The sequence below is a fragment of the Dasypus novemcinctus genome, chromosome 5 (genome assembly GCF_030445035.2).
Source record: "Dasypus novemcinctus isolate mDasNov1 chromosome 5, mDasNov1.1.hap2, whole genome shotgun sequence".
Taxonomy (NCBI): domain Eukaryota; kingdom Metazoa; phylum Chordata; class Mammalia; order Cingulata; family Dasypodidae; genus Dasypus; species Dasypus novemcinctus.
In genome coordinates this window covers 81,949,897-81,968,838 of record NC_080677.1, presented here as the reverse complement: position 1 = coordinate 81,968,838, position 18,942 = coordinate 81,949,897, and the positions used below count along the sequence as shown (strand labels likewise).

Sequence of the window (18,942 nt, the reverse complement as noted above, 5' to 3'; positions counted from 1 at the left end):
TGTTTTTTAGTGAAGTCACTGCTTCATCTGTTATATAAATTGATTTAAGATTTCATCAACTCATTGTTAGGCACACAAGCCATCTCCAAATCTTTACTGCCTACATTTCCATAATTCATTACCCTTTAAAGGTTTTTTCATAACCTGTGAAGATAAACAACTACATAGTTTCAGTTGCTCCACCAGTTTTGCAGCTTTTAAAAGTATCCTGGAACAGGTAAGTTTGTCTCAAACCTTATTTCAATTTCTTCCTTTTGGTCAAAATTCCTTCTGGTATGTGGAACACTGATACTCATCAGGCTGTAGATCACAATTACTTTTAATTTTAGAAGCCAGTTTATAGTTCCTTATAACTATTTCTCCCTTAGGCATTAATACTTCATTTAGATAACAGAATCCCTTCTTCAGCTTTTTAACAAAGCCTTGACTTCTCCAGATGTATTACTCATCTAGACCTACACATTAATTTTCGTTAAGAAAACCAAAGGTCAGCTAATTCCAGTTATAAATGTAACATTTCTTGAGAAAATTTGGAAAAATATCAGTATTTTAAAGTTCCTCTAGAAAGGAAAATGGCTTAGCACTTAATCTTACTCATTTCAATAAAATCTAAATTCCCTTGCTTCATGCCCTATGTTTCACGTTGCAGCATTTTAAATGATCTGTTAGCCAGAGTTTATACTAGTAACCCAAATACATCCACCCAACTTATGTCACAGGTCATGTATATGTTAAAATATATGAATTAAGCTCTAGTTCATAGTGATTTACAGGAAGACAAATACATATACAACCCCTTTATATTTATTTCAAAGCAGTAAATTCTGTGTTAAAAGAATGTTCTCAAAGAATTCTAAACCTTTTCCTGAGACCTATAGTGCATCAGGAAACTCCATCCTTGAATGAGACAACAGAATTTCCAAACAGGACTCTTAGTGATTAAATAATGACACCCACAAGCCAAATGAGGTATTTCAAGATTTTAATTGAATAATTCATCACAAATTCCCGTTAGCCAGATTATTTAGTTATTCTAAATGGCCGCATTCATCTGCAGCATATCACAATTATTTCTTCCACATGACTAATAGTTAAAAATTTTTAAAACAAAGCAATTGGGGAGAGGATGTGGCCCAAGTAATTTTGAGTACCTGCTTCCTACATGGGAGGTCCCAGGTTCGGTTCCCCATGCCTCCTAAAAACAACAAGTGAACAAATGAAAAAGCCAACTTGGAAGCTGATGTGGCTCAGTGGTTGAATGCCAGCTTCCCACTTGTGAGGTCCCAGGTACAATACCTGGTCCCGGCTCCTCAAAAAAAAGCAATTGCCATACAGAGCACCACACTTTCTTCCTGGGCATAATGCCCAGGGCATTGACTTTCACATATGCCACATCTCTATCATGCTTTTCATTGCATTGTGAACTATGGGTTTCATATTAAAGAAATAAGGAAAAGAAAATTCAGTCTTTATATTAAAAACAATTCACAAGTTTTATTATAAAAGTGTGCTTTATTGTAAGGAAAATTTAAATATAACCAACAATACTGAAAATAATGTAACTGGCATTTACAGCCTTGGTCAAAGTTCTTTATTAAATAGGCATTCGTCTGCTCTTCGTTGAATAGGTAACAATCAGCTTATGCAACAAAATAGATAACTTGAAAAAGTGAATAAAGTTAATACAGAATGATGAACCAGAAATTTTGGGTTGTGTCCTTCCTTATTTAACAGACATGGCTTTTAAAATAAAGTCTGAAGAAAAATAGAGAACAAATCATCACATAGCTACCTTTCCCTTCAAGAGGATTTTGCAAAAATGTTAAACAGTACTCTAAAATGTGGCTGAAGGTTATACCTTTACATATTTTATGTAAATTCTTGTATATACACATTATCCAATCAACATTCTAACCACGTTTCATATATAAGTTTTCATATATAAACATTCTCTAATAAGACCATATTAGCCACATTACCCATATACATGTATTTTTTTAAACTTGTTTTCCAAAATGAAATTGTTCATTTAAAAGTAAATGCTGGTTAGAATTAATATCTCGACATTGGTGTCATGTGGACCTAGAAATCATGTAAGAGTATATTGCTTTGAATAGAATTAAATTCATCTTCTGTAGGCTTAATAAACACACCAAGACTCAACGAAAATCTATGAAGTTTGAGTTAAGTTCACTCTGTACTTATGAATCTGCTTTAAAGTAAATGTCAAGGGCTAATGGTATATGTGGTATGCACAGAAATTCCCTTTATTTTTATATATGGTTTTGCTTATAAAAATTTCTACCATCTTGGAGGAAATTTTTAAAGAAAAAAAACAACAACAGAAAATAAACCTTCTCACTGGCTGCTGATGAATGGGATCCCAGGTTGGCAACCATTATAAGGAAAAAGCAGAAACTCACAGGAGCAGATGTTTGCAAAGGATTGTATTAGGTAGTCCTAGTGAAGAATGAAGAAAGAGCTGTGCACAGGATGATAAAGACCCCAAAACAACTTTTGGCGTAGCTTTTGAAAAAAGTATAAGATCATGGGCTTTTAGAAGACACACATACAAAAGTCTGATTTAACATATTTAAAAGTTTAAATAGCATTTTTGAAATTTCATTTGTGACTCTGAACATCAAACTCAAAATTTAAAGATAAAGAATATAGAGAATCACAAAATGAAAAAAGGAAGCAAAGATATATGCTTGAAGAGGAAAATAAGATGTTAATGACCTTTCATCTAAAAAAGACTCTTTTCCCTCTTACCATAATGCCTAAATTGCCCATTCTTAAAACCAATGGAATATGTAGATTAACCGCCATTGTGTCAAATAAGTAAAAATGTACTTTATTGCAAAAATATAAAAGGTTTTAAAATTGCATATGATGTCTTATACCATTTCACCAAGAGCTCAAGGTCAGCACAAAACTTATCAAGCCAAAAAACTTAAAATAAAAATGATTAAAATTTTACTTGCTATATATAATGAGTTGTAAAAAGAACATGATGCCATGCTATGTAGAATGATTCATTGCCAAGTTCCCTGTTACATGGGTACAGTTGCTAACGTGGTTTCAATCTGAATAAGTAAAAATGAACACATATCACCTATAACCCTTTTATTATCTTAAATACTGATATTTTTAATATAATCATTTGAATAAACAATTTTTCAATCAAATCATAAATTTGTGGAACAGGAAGTTATTTTATCAGATTGTCAATTTTTTTCATGATCTGTTCTTTAGAAAGTGATGTTAAAGCCTATTGACTATTAAATCACTACTGTTACTCATTACTGTAAATGTAAAAAAAGGAAAAAAATCTCAAATCACAGAAAATGCTTGGCATCTATACAAACACATTCTCAGTGGACTAACCACTACTGTGTAATTTTGTCACTACAGATCTTGTTCCATACTTTTGCTTCATGCAATGGGTTCAACAATATCCATGTTTGTTCCAAACAGGGCAACTAACTGTTCTTCATAGGTGGCAATGTTCCTTTTCATAATTTCCATGCAAGGTCCCAAAAGCCTTTCAAATGCTTGCACATCCATGGCTAAGGAAAAGGAGAGAATGAAAGAAAATTAACATTATTTTCAAATCTGCAGACTTGTAAGTCATTTATAATTCTGCTTATATCAGTAAGGAAATTATATTTTAAAGTAAATATAAAATACAAGAAAAAAGTATAAAAGTAAAAACATTCCACTTCAAAAAGGAAGCAGCCAGGGCTGTCTCGGGCCATACTCTCAGGCCCCTTGGTGATGTAAGGTACAATGCTGAGTTGGTAGGACCTTCCTATCCAGACTGAGAAAACAATGAGGGACTGTCATGGCAAGGCTTTGGAATTTTAAAAAATAAATTTGCTTTGATTACTCCACTGTAGTCTTATGAACACCGCAAAGGCAAAGGAAATGTTTTCTATTTTAGTTTTAGTTCGCAAGGTTTAAAATGCCATGTTGTGAAGGTCAAATGTTGCCTTTTTATAATTTTTGTCCTTGTAATTACACTGTCTAGTTAATTCAAAATGGTGACCAAAATAATGCCTTTGTCCACATTATGATAGACATACACTCTATGTCCTTTGTTTGCCTTTCTCCTGCATTTCAAAACTTAATTTTTAATATACACATGGAAAAAATAATCGTACACTCTAACTCAGAAATGCAAATTAAAATACATTATTTTTGCCTTTCAAATTTGCAATGGTAAAAATGACAATGTTTAGAAGAATAGGGTGAATGGGCACTGCTAAAAACAATGTAAATTGGTACAAATAACATTTTAAAAGTAATCTGGAAAAATATAATAAAAGTCATGGAAAAAACCCTATGAAAAATGTCTTTAAGGTAAAAAATTCCTACATATGAAAAGTCTTCTATGCACAAAAATATTCAGTGCAGCATTATTTATAAAACATGTGGAGGCCAACCCTCTAAATATGTACCAATGGGGAATGAGTAAATAACTTATAATGTATATTTATCTAACAGAATGTTACTATTTAGTATGGTAAAATGAGAAAATGCCTAAGACATAATGACTGAAAAAAGCAGTTAATAATATTGTTTAAAAAAAGTCATGCAAATAAAAAAGAAAAGAAGAAGTAATAGCTGGAGTAAACAGTGAGTGGTGGTGGTATGGATGATTTTTAGTTTTCCCTAATATTTTCTTTAGTAAAAATATAATTTATTAAGAAATAGAATTTCATTATCACCTTTACTCTTATTGTCTAATATCTCTATTCAGGGAAACTACCTGTTTCTGTCTTCTCTTCCATTCAAGTATAACAATTAATAGACTTATTTCAAAGATGACTTCTCTAAGAAATTAATTCTGAGGATCCTAGCAATTCTTAAGAACACTGAAACCAAGTTTATTATATGGAATTGTGGATGAAGAGTATAGAGAGTAATTACCATGGAATCAATTTTCTTAAAGAAATGTCATCTATATTGACATTTTTAATTTAATTTTGTATTTTTTATTATTAAAGTTAAGTTATTTCTCAGATTGTAAAATCTGTCCTTAAGAGTATATATAGGGGAAGTGGATGTGGTCCAGGGTTCAAACCCAGGGCCTCCTGGCCCATTTGATGAGCTGGCCCATGCTCAGCGCCGCCGCGTGCAAGGAGTGCTGTGAGCCCCACATGCAAGGAGTGCGCCCCACACTGAGCCACCCAGCACAAAAATAGGGCAGTCTGCCCAGGAGTGGCACCACACACATAGAGAGCTGAAGCAGCAAGATGACATAACAAAGAGAGACACAGATTCCCGGTGCCGCCAAGAATGTAAGCAGACACAGAAGAACGCACAGTGAATGGACACAGAGATCAGACAACTGGGGGGGGGGGAGAAATAAATAAAATAAATATTAAAAAAAAAAAAGAGTATGTATAGATATCTTCCAGCTGAAGATGGCATTTCTGCCAAGCTATTATGTATAAGAAAGCAATACAGGGAAACAGACTTGGCCCAGTGGTTAGGGCGTCCGCCTACCACATGGGAGGTCGGCGGTTCAAACCCCGGGCCTCTTGACCCGTGTGGAGCTGGCCCATGTGCGGTGCTGATGCGCGCAAGGAGTGCCCTGCCACGCAGGGGTATCCCCCGCGTAGGGGAGCCACACACACAAGGAGTACGCCCCCTAAGAAGAGCCGCCCAGCGTGAAAGAAAGTGCAGCCTGCCCAGGAATGGCGCCGCCCACACTTCCCGTGCCGCTGACAACAACAGAAGCGGACAAAGAAACAAGACGCAGTAAAAAGACACAGAAAACAGACAACCAGGGGAGGGGGGGGGCGCGGAATTAAATAAATAAATAAATCTTTAAAAAAAAAAAAAAAAAGAAAGCAGTACATAGGAAAAAAAAAGGAAAATTGTATTATCCTTTGACAAACCTGAATCTTTGCTTCTCAGAGCTAGGAAAAGTAAGTATTCTTGTTGACATTCCAACTTTCCCTACAGAGCTTAATATACTTTATATGAGTATTGTTTTAAGCCTTCCTTCTTTGAGGAAAGACCATATTAGCCATGTTAGTCATTTACAAATTACCTATTCATAGGAAAATCTTAAAAGGAAAAAAATGGCTTCCACAAATTTATAATTCAATGAATCCTAACCTTGTTAGCATATTTTTGAGGGACCATAAAATTTGTGAACCCAATAAAATGATCCATACACCATGAATACATAAAATGCAAACATAATAATTTCAACAGATAAGTATACCAACTATTGCGATTCCTACCTAAACATTTGACAGTCCCAATGGCATGTGCAGAAGCTGCTCGAGGTTTATTTGTTACCAGGGCAAGTTCTCCAAAATACTGTCCTCGAGAACATCGAGCAATTTCTACTGCACCATTCTCTTCCACTTCTGCTTTTCCCTGACAAGATAATTTAAAATATTATTAATAACTTTAATTCAGCATATGAATAGTAAAATAAAATAACTTTAGCCTACACATAAAAAAAAAATCTAGAATGTTTCTTGCGAACATTATGTGAACCTTTAGGATTTAAGAATGCTTACCTTCCTTTTCATAGTAATTTTCACTTCTCCAGATTCTACAATGAAAAAAGAATCAGCCAAATCTCCCTAACAGAATAAAACAACAAAAATAAAAGGTGAAATGCAAATATATTTGACAGCAATCCTGTTGTCTATCATACCCCTAAAATCAATCCAATGCCAAAGTATAGCTGATTTGCCTCAAAAGTGAAACCTCTAAACCTCTTCTGGATATTTTTGCTTTCCATCTAGGCATTTGGACCACAAAGAGATAGTCATTATCACTATCCATTGCTAGGTTATGTTTAAGTCACTACCTAGAAAGGAAGCTGATCAGTTCCCTGAGCCCACCAGGACTCTTCCCTTTCTTTTAAAAAAAAGGGGTGGGATGTGCATAGGAAACAGACTATCTCAATTTCTAAACTGAAATAGAGGTTACTATCAACAATTATATAGAGTAATGGTTTCATATGTAAAATTATTTGTATATGTGCTGCTGAAGCAAGCACTCATTTGTAAAATTATTTGAAGTAATACACTCTAACCACAACATTTCTTCCAAAATATAAACAATCAGATAAGAAGAATATGGCAAATAACTTTGGGGTAAGAATTTCACCAAATTTTAGTCAGGGTAACAGCACGCATAGAAGCAGCAACAATGCTGTGTACCCTGAATCCCAGCAGTATCTCTTCAGGCAGTTGGAGCACTCTGGCTGATGATGTCACTGACTCTGTGCCCTTGGAAGAGTGATCATCTATGCTCCCTATGCCCTCATAATATAATGAGCATTAACATGACAAGCTAAGATAACCATCTATTCACAAAGAGGAGAAAGAATCCAGACTTTGTAGGGCCTTTGACATTTTTACTGCAGTTAGCCAGGGACCAAACTGAGACTCCAGGATACTGGCAATCCATCTCAAGGCTTCTAAAAGACCTAGAAGTCCTACAGTGTTGCCATTCCTAACTATATACGTTTTTAACCTTGCCGTGATTTCTAGCGATGCCTTCTGAGTTAAACAAGTACAATGTGGAAGATAAAAGACACTTTTCTGAGTTAAACTGACTTTGGAGAAACAGGTGTTTCAAAACTCTTTAGTACAATTCAATTTAGTATCAGATTACATTAAAAAAATGTGTAATCTAGGTTATATAATATAGTGCAGATATGTGTATTTATAATTGCTTAGAAGACAACTAATATCTAAAAATATATTTAATAAACACTAAGTTTGGCATATCTAGTTTCCCTTACGTTTATATCAGGTTTTCATAAGAAACATGTTAAATTTTCATAACAGGTCTACCACCTGCTGTATAGTGTTATTTTATTTTTTAAAAATTTAAAATGTGCTCTAACTGCCTATAAAACTGATAAAATCTGAATAAGGCCTGTGGATTGAACCAATGTCAATTTCCTGCTTTTAAGACTGCCCTAAGTAATGTAAAAGATCATACCACTGGGGGAAACTGGCTGAAAAGTATACAAGACTATTTTTGCAACTTCCTGTGAATAAGTAATTATTTCCAAATAAAAAGCTAAAAAGGCCTTAAAAAGTACTCTAGGGAGCAGATGTAGCTCAAGTGGTTGAGCACCTGCTCACCACATACAAGGTCCTGGGTTCGATCTCTGATACCTCCTAAAAACAGAAAAACAAACAAATGGAAAAAAATGTATTCTATACTTTGTAATTTACCAATTTTATAGTAAAACCTTAGCCTTCTTCCACTGCCCTTGTTCTCCAATTTGAGTTCACTTCTTCCCAATCCCTGACTGCTCTAATTCATATAAATGTCTTTAAAAAGACACACACACAGAGATGTATCATACTTTTTTATTTGCCTTCTAAAACAATTCCTCAGCCTCATAGATCTTAAACCTTCTTTTACACATATCAAAGGAAAAAACATTTTCGATAAAGATTATAATACTGTGATAGAGAAACTACAGAATATCTATTTAAAAACCATTTTAAATCATTTGATCAATGCTTCAAAAACATAACTATGAAATAAGGTACTATTACCTGCATGTTTTATCTCTGAGCTTCAACTGTCATAATGAATCTCACTTCTTGGTCACCCTATTCTAACTGAGGTATATAATACTATTGGTTCCACCTGGGATCTTAGAAAAGCAGTAACTGTTAAATAACATGTCCCACTTTAAGTGCCTGGAAGCTGACAGAGTATATTGTCCAGTGTATTCCTTTCTTAGTTATTTTTATCAGGGAGCAGCCTCAAAAGGTTTCATTACCAGCTCCTGATCATGCAGAACTCTACAATATCTTCTAATGCACCTTCTGGGCCCTCATTAATCTCATGGAATGTATACCTGTTTTATCCTCTTATAAATGCATCTTATTCTTTATATGCATGTGAATTTCATGTCATGTACAAATATAAAATTATGCAAAAGTCATTTGATAGCTTAACACATACTCATTAGGAGTTAATTTTATAAACTAAATATTTAATTAGCTTAAATAAGACTATAAATTAAACTTTTTCTCCTCCCCCTCCCCCGACCCTGCTGTTTTTTTTCTATCTGTGTCCACTGTGTGATCTTCTGTATCTATTTCTCTTTTTGTCTTCTCTTCTCATTATTCTCCACTAGGATTCACCAGGATTCAATCCTGGGGACCTCTGATGTGGAGAGAGGTTCCCTATCACTTGCACCACCTCAGTTCCTGGTTTCTTCTGTGCTTCACCTTGATTCTCCCCTTCATCTCTCTGTTGTGAAATCATCTTGCCGAGTGACTCACTTGCGTGGGCACTGGCTCACTGTGCAGACACTCATGCAGGCACTCAGCTCACGGCGCAGGAACTGGCTCACCACAAAGGTGTGCTTTCTCTTTTTTTCTTTTTTACCAGGAGGTCCCAGAGATCAAACTTGGGTCCTCCCATATGGTAGGTGGAAGCTCTTATCACTTGAGCCACATCTGATTCCCTTCAACTGTTTTTAACAGGTCATTTGGTAGTAATATTAAAGCAATATTCCTTTAATCCATCAATGCATACTAATTTTAGAACCACATATGTAAAAATTTCAAACTTTTGAGTATATGAAAACCTTTACAAATATAACCCCAAACTGAATTACATAAAAAACACTATACCTGAGCAATGATCTGTTCACCATCATTGTATACTTTGGTGCCTATTACATCTACCACTTTCAGGCGTTCTGAAACCTACAAAGAAAAAAAAGCAATATTAAATAGAAACAGACTAATTGGGTAATTTTATCTATTTCAGGGGTTGAATATTAGCAGCCTATAGGCCAAGTAAGTCAAATAGTATGAGTCTGTATGTGCATATGTTTATTACATTAACTGCTAACATTTAAAAATAAGCAAATTTTTCATAAAATTTTGGATTTCTACCTTCTCTTGAAAAATCAAAGACTCAGCAATACTGAGCCCATATTTCCACATGGCAACAATAGATGGATAGAATAGCAGCTGACCCTCTTGATGAAACACGTTTTCCAATTTATCAAAGTCTCTTCCTTACTCGCTTTTCCTCTTTATGTTACTTGCCTAGCTCTGAAGGCATCTGGATTCCCAACCCCTGATCTATTTTTATTTAAAGAGACATGCTGCTGGAGAAGATCAGCTGCCTAACTTGCATTCTGTAATGTGGCCAAAATTTCTATCAGTCATAAACTGAAAATCCAACAAAGAGGTATGACATTTTCTGCTTTATAAGACATTGTGTTTGTGTGTATGCTCCTCTTTAATTGCTCTCAAAGTATTTCAAAGTATTTCAAAGTATTACAATAGCTAGAGAAACGTTCAGTTTAACATGAAATATGGAAAGTGAAATTGAAAGGGGTAAAAACAAATCATTCTCCCATAAGTCTGTACTTTTAGAGTAAAGATAATAGCTGTTCTCACTGAGAAGCATCCAGGCTAAGAAATGAAGGAGTGAGCCATTGGGATATGCAGGAGGACACTCCAGACGGAATGTTCCAAGGCCCTGAAATGGCCAGTGTGTGTAGAGGGGAATGATGAGCAGAGAGCAGTAGGAAAAGGGGTCAGAGGGATAAATGGGGTGGGTCCTATAAAGCCTTGTAGGTTCTATAAGGAGGGTCTTAAACTGAAGAGTCTGGTTTGACTTGGGTTTTAAAGGACCATTCTGGCTGCCACAATCAGCCGGCAAGAAGTGATGAAGGTTCCAAAAAGAAGGTGATGATGGAAAGATAGGTGGGAAATGATCAGATGTTGGGTATATTCTGAAGATAAAAGAGATATGATGACTAAAAGAATGGATGTGGGCAGGTGAAAAAGAGGAGTCAGTGCTACCTCCAAGTTGCCTGAAAAACTGGAAGGATGGAGTTACTATCGACTTAGATGGAGAAGACAGGGTCTGAGTAAATTTGGACATGTTAGGTTTGAAGTCTATTAAGACATCTGAGAGATGTTAATTAACAGTTGGATAAATGAGTATGGCATTCAAGGAAGGGCCCTCCCTGGGTGATGTCAATTTAGGAGGCATCAGGATGTAGATGGCATTTAAAGCTATGTGATTTGACAAGTCCATCAAGTGAATAGATGTAGACTGAAAAGAAGAACAAGGACTGAGTCTCGGATTATCAATTTTAAGAGGAAGGGAGAAGAAGATAACTGAGGTTAGTGAGGACATTCTGTATTCAGATAACTCCTCCTGATAAAGGTACAGTTAGTGGCTACTGCCTGCATTTATGTGAAAAGTCTGCTTTAAGATAAAAACCACATAAAAAAGTGCTGCTGGGTAGGAGTCTATGTATATATAAATAACAAAGAAAATGCACTTACAGGTCGTAAAATAAATACTGAGTTATACAAGTTAACATAATTTGGTCTTTTTAAGTGAAAATTGGATAGATTTTTAGTCAAATAACTTTTCTATAGCACCAAAATATTCCTACCAAAAGATAAGCTTTTAAAATACAATAAAATAAAAGCATAAACATATAAACACTTACCTCCAAAGATTTAAGGAATGGCAGTGACTCAATAAAGCTTTCATACATTTTTCTCTTTTTGGCATTATTTTTTACAATTATTCTCCTGAAGGTTACCCTGTCCTAAAAGTAGAATATCAAAATATAGAGATGCTTAAATGGTAGGATTTTATGGGGGGACAGTCTGCTTGAACAGAATGAAACTAACAATTGGAATTTTTTAAAATAAAAGATTAATACATTATAATTTTAAAGCAACTCATTTCAGATTTTATTTATTTAAACACAAAATACAGTATAGAATCATTTTAAAATATTCTTTTCTTCTTTTTTCTTAAACAAAGGGAGCGCCAGTTTACTCAGAACAGAAATCGACTAACTGGGCTACCCACAAGGAGGCACTGTAACACTATTTTTAAAAACAGATGTTACTAGTTCTACAGTGGATGGCAGCCCTAGAGGATCACAAAGTCAATTAAGTGGGATATGACCAGCATTTTTATATAAAATAAAGTAGAACAGAATATCTTGGAGTGCACCCCTTGTAGTAAAATACTGTTTTGTTAAATATTTCAATTATAAACGAAGACATGTACACAAACATGTACTCATTATGACATTTCTTAATTGTGTTTCTTAATATAGGTTGCAGTGAAAAAAAACATGAAAAACACCATTAGAAAATTTTTAAAAATTATAAAGCAATTATAATGTGACTGAGATATTTACTCCAGGTTCTTTGTCACATCCACATTATTATTATTTTTTAAAAGTGAAAGCACAAAGAAACTACAGCATTCTTGAGTAGGGTGTAATTCCAGTGTTCATCACACGGCCTAAAATGTTTCTAATTATGTTTACATTAGATGACCTCAAGGGCCTAAAATGTTTCTAATTATGTTTATATTAGATGACCTCAAGATGCAAAACACAATTGAAAAACTAGTGAAATTTTTAAGGATAACTCCTCAAAAAGGTATTTTCATATGTATTTTCAAAATATCCTCTTAAAACATTATTTTAATTCTTAAATAAGAGCCTCTGCATTTACAAAATATATTACAATATAGTATTGGCTATATTTGGACTTTTTTACTCTCAACAATTTTAAAAAGGAGAGAAAATTTTAGGACAATTATTGAAATACTGATTCAGGTCTGGGTGGGGCCCCATTATCTGCATTTCTAAAAGTTCCCAGGTGATACAGATGCCAGTAATCAAGGTACCACAGGTCAGAACCACCTATTTATCAGATTAAAATACTTACCTTGGAAAGCTATGAGAAAACAGTACTGAACTTTGTATGGCTGGTTGTTTCTTTTAGAGTGGGCAAGAGGAATATTTGGATCTGAGTCTTTTCCAGGGCTGGCAGATCTAAGCTCCAGACTTGACTGGAGGAATGGAGAAAAGGACCTGAAGATTTAACTTAGCATAGTCCTGGTGCTCCCCAATTCAGTATCTGGTAGTTGCTTAATAAATTCCTGATAACTGATGATCCCAAATATACCTACCTATAAAAATTAAAATACTGTATCTATTTGGCTGTTGTCCTAATTTAATAAATAAGAACATTCCCATCAAATATTTTACTCACCAATCCCCACAGAGCACCAGGAGAGGTAGCCGTGATTGTAGCTGCTCTGGGTGTATTGTACATTAAGGCCAGTTCGCCAAAGCTTCCACGATTATCGTAGTTACCAACACATCTTCCAACACCATCACACTTCACATAAATGTCAAATGTTCCTCTGTTGAACAGATGTAAATTAGAGGTAAAGAAGTAATCCAAGTAAAATTCCATTACAATCAATCGTTATTTCAGAGAAGGGCCCTATGCAATAAATTCTTATTTCCATTATCCCATACCCCTCTAATGATAGTAAGTAATAAAAGGGCATCAAATTGTGCCAGAGGCACTTTCTGTTCCAGACAAGCATGAAGAGACCATCAAGTAGGCTAAGTTAAGGGCATGCTTATTTATGCCTGTTGAAGAAAATGAGACTAAACAATAAAACTTCAAGATAATAAAGTAATTGATAAAAATATAATTAAGAATATAACCAAATAGTATCTGTACCAAAAACCATCTGGAGGACAGTGATTATCTCTAGGAGTAAGGATAGCGAGGGGTTCCAGGGACAGTCACTATCTAAGTTAAAGGTTTTGTTTCTAAAATGAACATGTATTACTCTCATAACCAGAAATAAAGTATTTTTTTGAAAGTATACAGCTGTTGCAGTTTGGTCAGCCACCACTCTACAGTACTTGCAAGGGTCCTTTAAAATCTAAAGCAAGAGTCTGCAAACTAAGGTCCACAGACTGGCTGCCTGCTTTTGTAAATAAAATTTGATTGGAACACAGCATTCACTCACTTATGAATCATCATGGACATTTTTCGCTACACTAGCAGAATTGAGCAGCTGCAACAGAGACTGTGTGGCCAAAAAAGTCTAAAATATTGACGCTAGCTCTTTACAGGAAAAGTTTGCCAACCCTCATCTAAAGAAAAAAAAAAGTGGTAGAAATTCAGACTCTGATTCTTGCCCTTTTGCCATTTTTCTGTGCTTCTTTTTTGTTGTTAGAATGACATAGGATTGCCAATTTTTATTTTCCAAGGTTTTTAAACAATCTATTAGCTATAGTCATCATCATTTATTAAAACTCAACTTTACTGAGGTATATTTTACATGAAATAATATGTACCCATTCTATTTTATTGATTGATTATTTTGGGTAGTTTAACTTATAAATATCAGTCATCTACTGTGAGCTTCCTCATTTGCTAACTTCTATTGGAGGGGTAGCTAGTATGTAATAAATGTCTATTACAGTACAGAATAGAGGTATTATAGAGTCTAGGATATTATTTGAATCATACTCTAATTCAACCTATGTTTTTAAAAGTGTTTTTAAATTAACTACAAAAGTGAAACATGCTCATTGTTTTAAGAAAATTCAGATATTTTAGAGGGGCATAAGGTGAAAAGCAAGTTTCTCTTCCTATTGCTTCAGTTACCCAGTCAGTAGAGTTGAGTAGTTTGTGTCCTTTGAGAAAATTTTATGCATTACATTTGTCCTTAAAAATTAAACTAACCGAAAATAATCAGTTGCTCTGTAACTATGCCTCTTTTCTTGTTCTAGTGTGGTTTCAGCGCATGCATTCGCAGCAGGTTTATGGTGCTCATTATGTAGTAATAAGAGTAAAGAGGCAATATCAACTATCATACATTAAGTTACCAGTAGTTATAAATTTCTTTAAATTTCAGAGTGTAAAACTTACCTATCAATTACATAAAAGTTGTCACCATCATCACCTTGATCAATTACATGTTCCCCTTCTTTGACCAATTTTTCAAACATGGCATCTAATACTTGAGACATCTGCTCCTATTGTTTAAAAAGATAAAATTTTTATGTTTATCTAGAACAAGTTTTCTCAAGTAATGATAATCAGCTTTATATTTCTGTGAACAAATTCAAAGAAATGGAAATATCATTGCCATTAAGTCTTGTCAGAAAAAATACATAGTACAGCCATAGTGCATCACATAAAAATGAGATGCTTATGTATTTACTTTCATAGTCAGTATCTGAACAAAAGTAATTATAAAAATTCAGAATATATGCAACTATCACTACTCTAAACCTGAAAAATAAACCACCAAAACAACATATACCTTGTGAAATATAATCTTAGTAACTAAAATGACAGTTGATAAGCATCTCAATTCCTTTTATCGATATCAGTCTCATTTTTTTAAAAAAATTACCTATATTAGTCATTTATGTAGAGATTACCTAACAGAAAAATAACAACAACAATTATGGCAAATATTCTATCCCTATTCTCTGTCACTAAGGTGTTCTTTAAGAAGCAATCATTTACCTCCCTAGATTTATAAAAACTGAAAGCAGAAACATAACTATTATTTAATGACTAAACTATACAGAATTTTTATCTGCTAATGTGATGTTGACAAAGTTTAAATTCCAGCTAATGAGAACAGACTAAAAGGTGAAAGAAACCTTTCCTCAAAACAAATACAGGAGTAATTCAAAGACCTTCAAGTAGAGAAAATAAATAGAAATGGCATGGTGCAATAGCAATAGAAAAATCCTAAGAGGTTGTCTTGATCTGCCACTTATTAGCTTTGAACCCTTGGTCAAGTCACTACTAATGGATATAAAAAGGGTCAACATAATGAATTATTACACAATATTAAGAAGCTGAAGATAGACTAGAGAAAGAAAAAAAAAGTTTTCAAGTTGAGAACAGATTAATGAAAATATTCCAGATTAAGGGGATGAACAGACCACACGTGCTTATTTTCATTTTGAGACCCTCATTAAAATTTTATAGGGAAATGAAGGTAAGACTCCACAACAATATGAAGTATGAGAAGAGGCAACTTATAAATGAGAGATTTTTGGCACAAAGGTAAATAAAATGAGGGTGATACAGGAAGCAGCCCAGAGAAGCAGAGACAGACCTAGATCACTGAGGGGCCGATGTTCTGCCATATAGAGTACCAAGAGGCTCCAGACTTGGAAAAACCTGGTTCAGCAGGGAGTGGCATGAGACACACAGCTGAAAACAAGTGGGCTGATTTCACATCCTACACTGATCAGGATACCTTCCTTCCAAATCCCTCTATGCTGCACACAGAGTGCCTAGCAGTCAAGCATCTACCCCAACTCTCCCCACACATAAGATCAGAGTCAAGTTCTTAAGAGAAGTTTAACAAATCAGAGAGAACTAGAATAGGTCTTTTACACATTGGTACCCTAGAAGAAAGACCTTCACATACTGGCATTTAGGGGTTCCCCAACCTAACAGCTGGATCACTGACAGATGTACCTAAACAGTACATCTGTTGACAGATCTGCCCTACATACCCAGAGATCGAAATTTTTTTTTTTATTGCCCCTCTGGTAGCCTACATGACTAAGATAAACAGCAAAATAAAATCAGATGACAGGTATTTCAGGGAATGGTAGAGAGCTTTTAGAAAGTTCTACTTTGTATACCCACAGATATTCAAGATGATATCATATCCATCAACAGAATATAAGAACAGAAGAATAGAAGAATATAAGAATATAAGAACAGAATAGAAGAACACTTCAGAAAAAATGAGTAATTTGGAAATTTCAAACATGATTGTCAGAACTTTTTTTAAAAGTAAATAAGATAAAAACAAACATCTCAAAGAAAATCGATGAAGAGATTAAAAAAAAAAAGAGCTACAGAAAGTAATAAGAGAATAAATAAAGAAGAGGAAATAAAGAAATATGGAATATATTTTCCAACCTAAGGACACAAGTTTTCACACAGGACTCACTCAAGTGCCCAGCAAAACCGATGACAAACATTGCACATGACATGACATGACTATTTTTAGAACACTGAAGATGAAGAGAAGGTCTGTAAAGCTTCCAAGAAGGGAGAGAGGGGTCTCTCAAAAATATAAAACTATGCTCAGCATCTCTCAAAATAAAGAGAAATGCACATTAAAACTGAAATGACATACTTTTTTTCACCCGTCAGATTTACAAAGACAAAATGTTAGAGTAACACACTATGCTGGAGACAGTATAGGAAAGAGGCATTTTCACACAGATTGCTGCTGGGAAGGTGAAATGGAACAATCTCTATGGAGGGCAATCTGTCATTATTTAATAAAAATTAAAAAAAAAATATATATATATATATACCCTTTCACCTCACTATTCCTTTTCTAGGAAATATTCTATAGATACTTGTGAAATGACATATGCACAGGTATTTTTCATTAAGCCATCATAATAGCAAAATATTGGAAACTAAAGTTTATCTAATAAGGGAACTGGATAAATAAGTTACAGTATACCCATTAATCAGATAAAAACTATTGTGGAGATTTAGGCATTTGTCTTTCACGGGAATCAGGAATAAGCAAGAGAAAACTCAGAGGAAGGTAATCATGATATGTGAAAACCTGCCATTAAGAGGTATAGATTAGGAAACTGGGAACATTTAAGTGAGAGAAAAGAAGGCTTTCATGTGAACACTTCAGCTGTCTTCTGTCAGCAAGGATGTCAGAAGCTCTAGAGGCCAAAACTGTGGCTTTTGGGAGGAAGTTTCATGGAGATTTCAATACAATGTAAAGAACCACTTAACAATGACAACCGTCTAGCAGTGAAGAGGTTGCCTTGCAACCTTGAGCTCCTTGTTCAAGGGCAGGCTTTCCATCTTTCATGATGCTCTACAAAGGGCTCAGTATTTTTCAAATTGTGTTCTGTGGAACACAGGGCATTTATGGAGGAGCTAGAGAATGACTCTGTCAACAGTTGACTTTAATTCCACCCTTAAAGTATATTTTAGTTACTAAATATTAAAATTAATGGAAATCAACATGGTCAGTTGGGTCATATATATAACTTTTTTATTGAAGTGAAATTCACATCACATTAGAATTAACCTTTTTTTTTTTCTTTTTTTTACTGGTAATTTAAACTTTACCATTTTAACCATTTTTAAGTGTAAAATTCAGTTGCAGTACTTTACTTTTCATTTGCTTCTGTTATTATTTTACTGTTAAAATGCTATGCTACCATCAACACCATCCACTACGAAACTTTTCACCACTCAAAACAGAAACTCTGTCATCATTAAGCAAAAACTCCCCCAGCCCCTGGTAATCTCTAATCTACTTTCTGTCTCTATGAATTTGCTTATTCTGTATATTTATTTTATATAAGCAGAATCATACAATATTTGTCCTTTTGTAACTTGGCTTACTTCACTTAGCATAATGTTTTCAAGGTGCATCCAAACTGTAGCAAGTATTATCACAACTTCATTCCTTTTCATGGCTGAATAATATTCCCTTATATATATATATATATATATATATACACACCACATTATTTTACCTATTAATTTGTTGATGAATACTTGGGTTGCTTCCACCTTTTGGCTATTGTGAATAATGAATGCTTCTATGAATGTTGGCATAAAATTAGCTATTTGAGCCCCTGCTTTCAGTTCCTTTGCGTGTATACCTAGGAGTGGAATTCCCAGGTCATATGGTAATTCTATGTTTAAGTTTTTGAGGAACTGCCAAACTGTTTTATAGAGCAGGTGCAGAATTTTACATTCCCACTAGCAAGGTATGAGGGTTCAAATTTCTCTATATCCTCACCAATACTTTCCTTTTTTTTTTTTAAATAATGGCTATCCTAGCAGCCTAGTGAAGTTGTATATCTCCTCATATGTTTTAATTTGCATATCTCTAATGACTACTGATATTGAGCATCTTTTCTTGTGCTTAGGGGCCATTTGTGTATCTTTCTTGGAGAAATGTCTATCCAAGTTCTTTGCCCATTTTTAAATAGGGTTGTTTGCCTTCCTGTTGTTGAGTTGTAGGAATCCATATATTCTAGATTATCAGCTGTATAATTTCCAAATATTTTCTCCAATTCTGTAG

The 18,942-nt window shown here is 34.4% G+C and overlaps 1 protein-coding gene across 1 annotated transcript in view; it reads right to left on the bottom strand.

Moving 5' to 3' along the window:
- Nucleotides 1-1,492: 1,492 nt before the first annotated feature.
- Nucleotides 1,493-18,942, bottom strand: part of PRKAR2B (protein kinase cAMP-dependent type II regulatory subunit beta) — a 97,828-nt gene continuing 80,378 nt past the window's right edge. The window contains exons 5-11 of the mRNA XM_058297156.2: nucleotides 14,754-14,860; nucleotides 13,068-13,221; nucleotides 11,495-11,596; nucleotides 9,645-9,719; nucleotides 6,543-6,608; nucleotides 6,258-6,396; nucleotides 1,493-3,569 (exon numbers count right to left, since the gene is read on the bottom strand). Coding sequence (XP_058153139.1) covers nucleotides 3,436-3,569; nucleotides 6,258-6,396; nucleotides 6,543-6,608; nucleotides 9,645-9,719; nucleotides 11,495-11,596; nucleotides 13,068-13,221; nucleotides 14,754-14,860 — 777 coding nt within the window. The 3' untranslated portion in view covers nucleotides 1,493-3,435. The remainder of the gene's footprint in view (nucleotides 3,570-6,257; nucleotides 6,397-6,542; nucleotides 6,609-9,644; nucleotides 9,720-11,494; nucleotides 11,597-13,067; nucleotides 13,222-14,753; nucleotides 14,861-18,942) is intronic.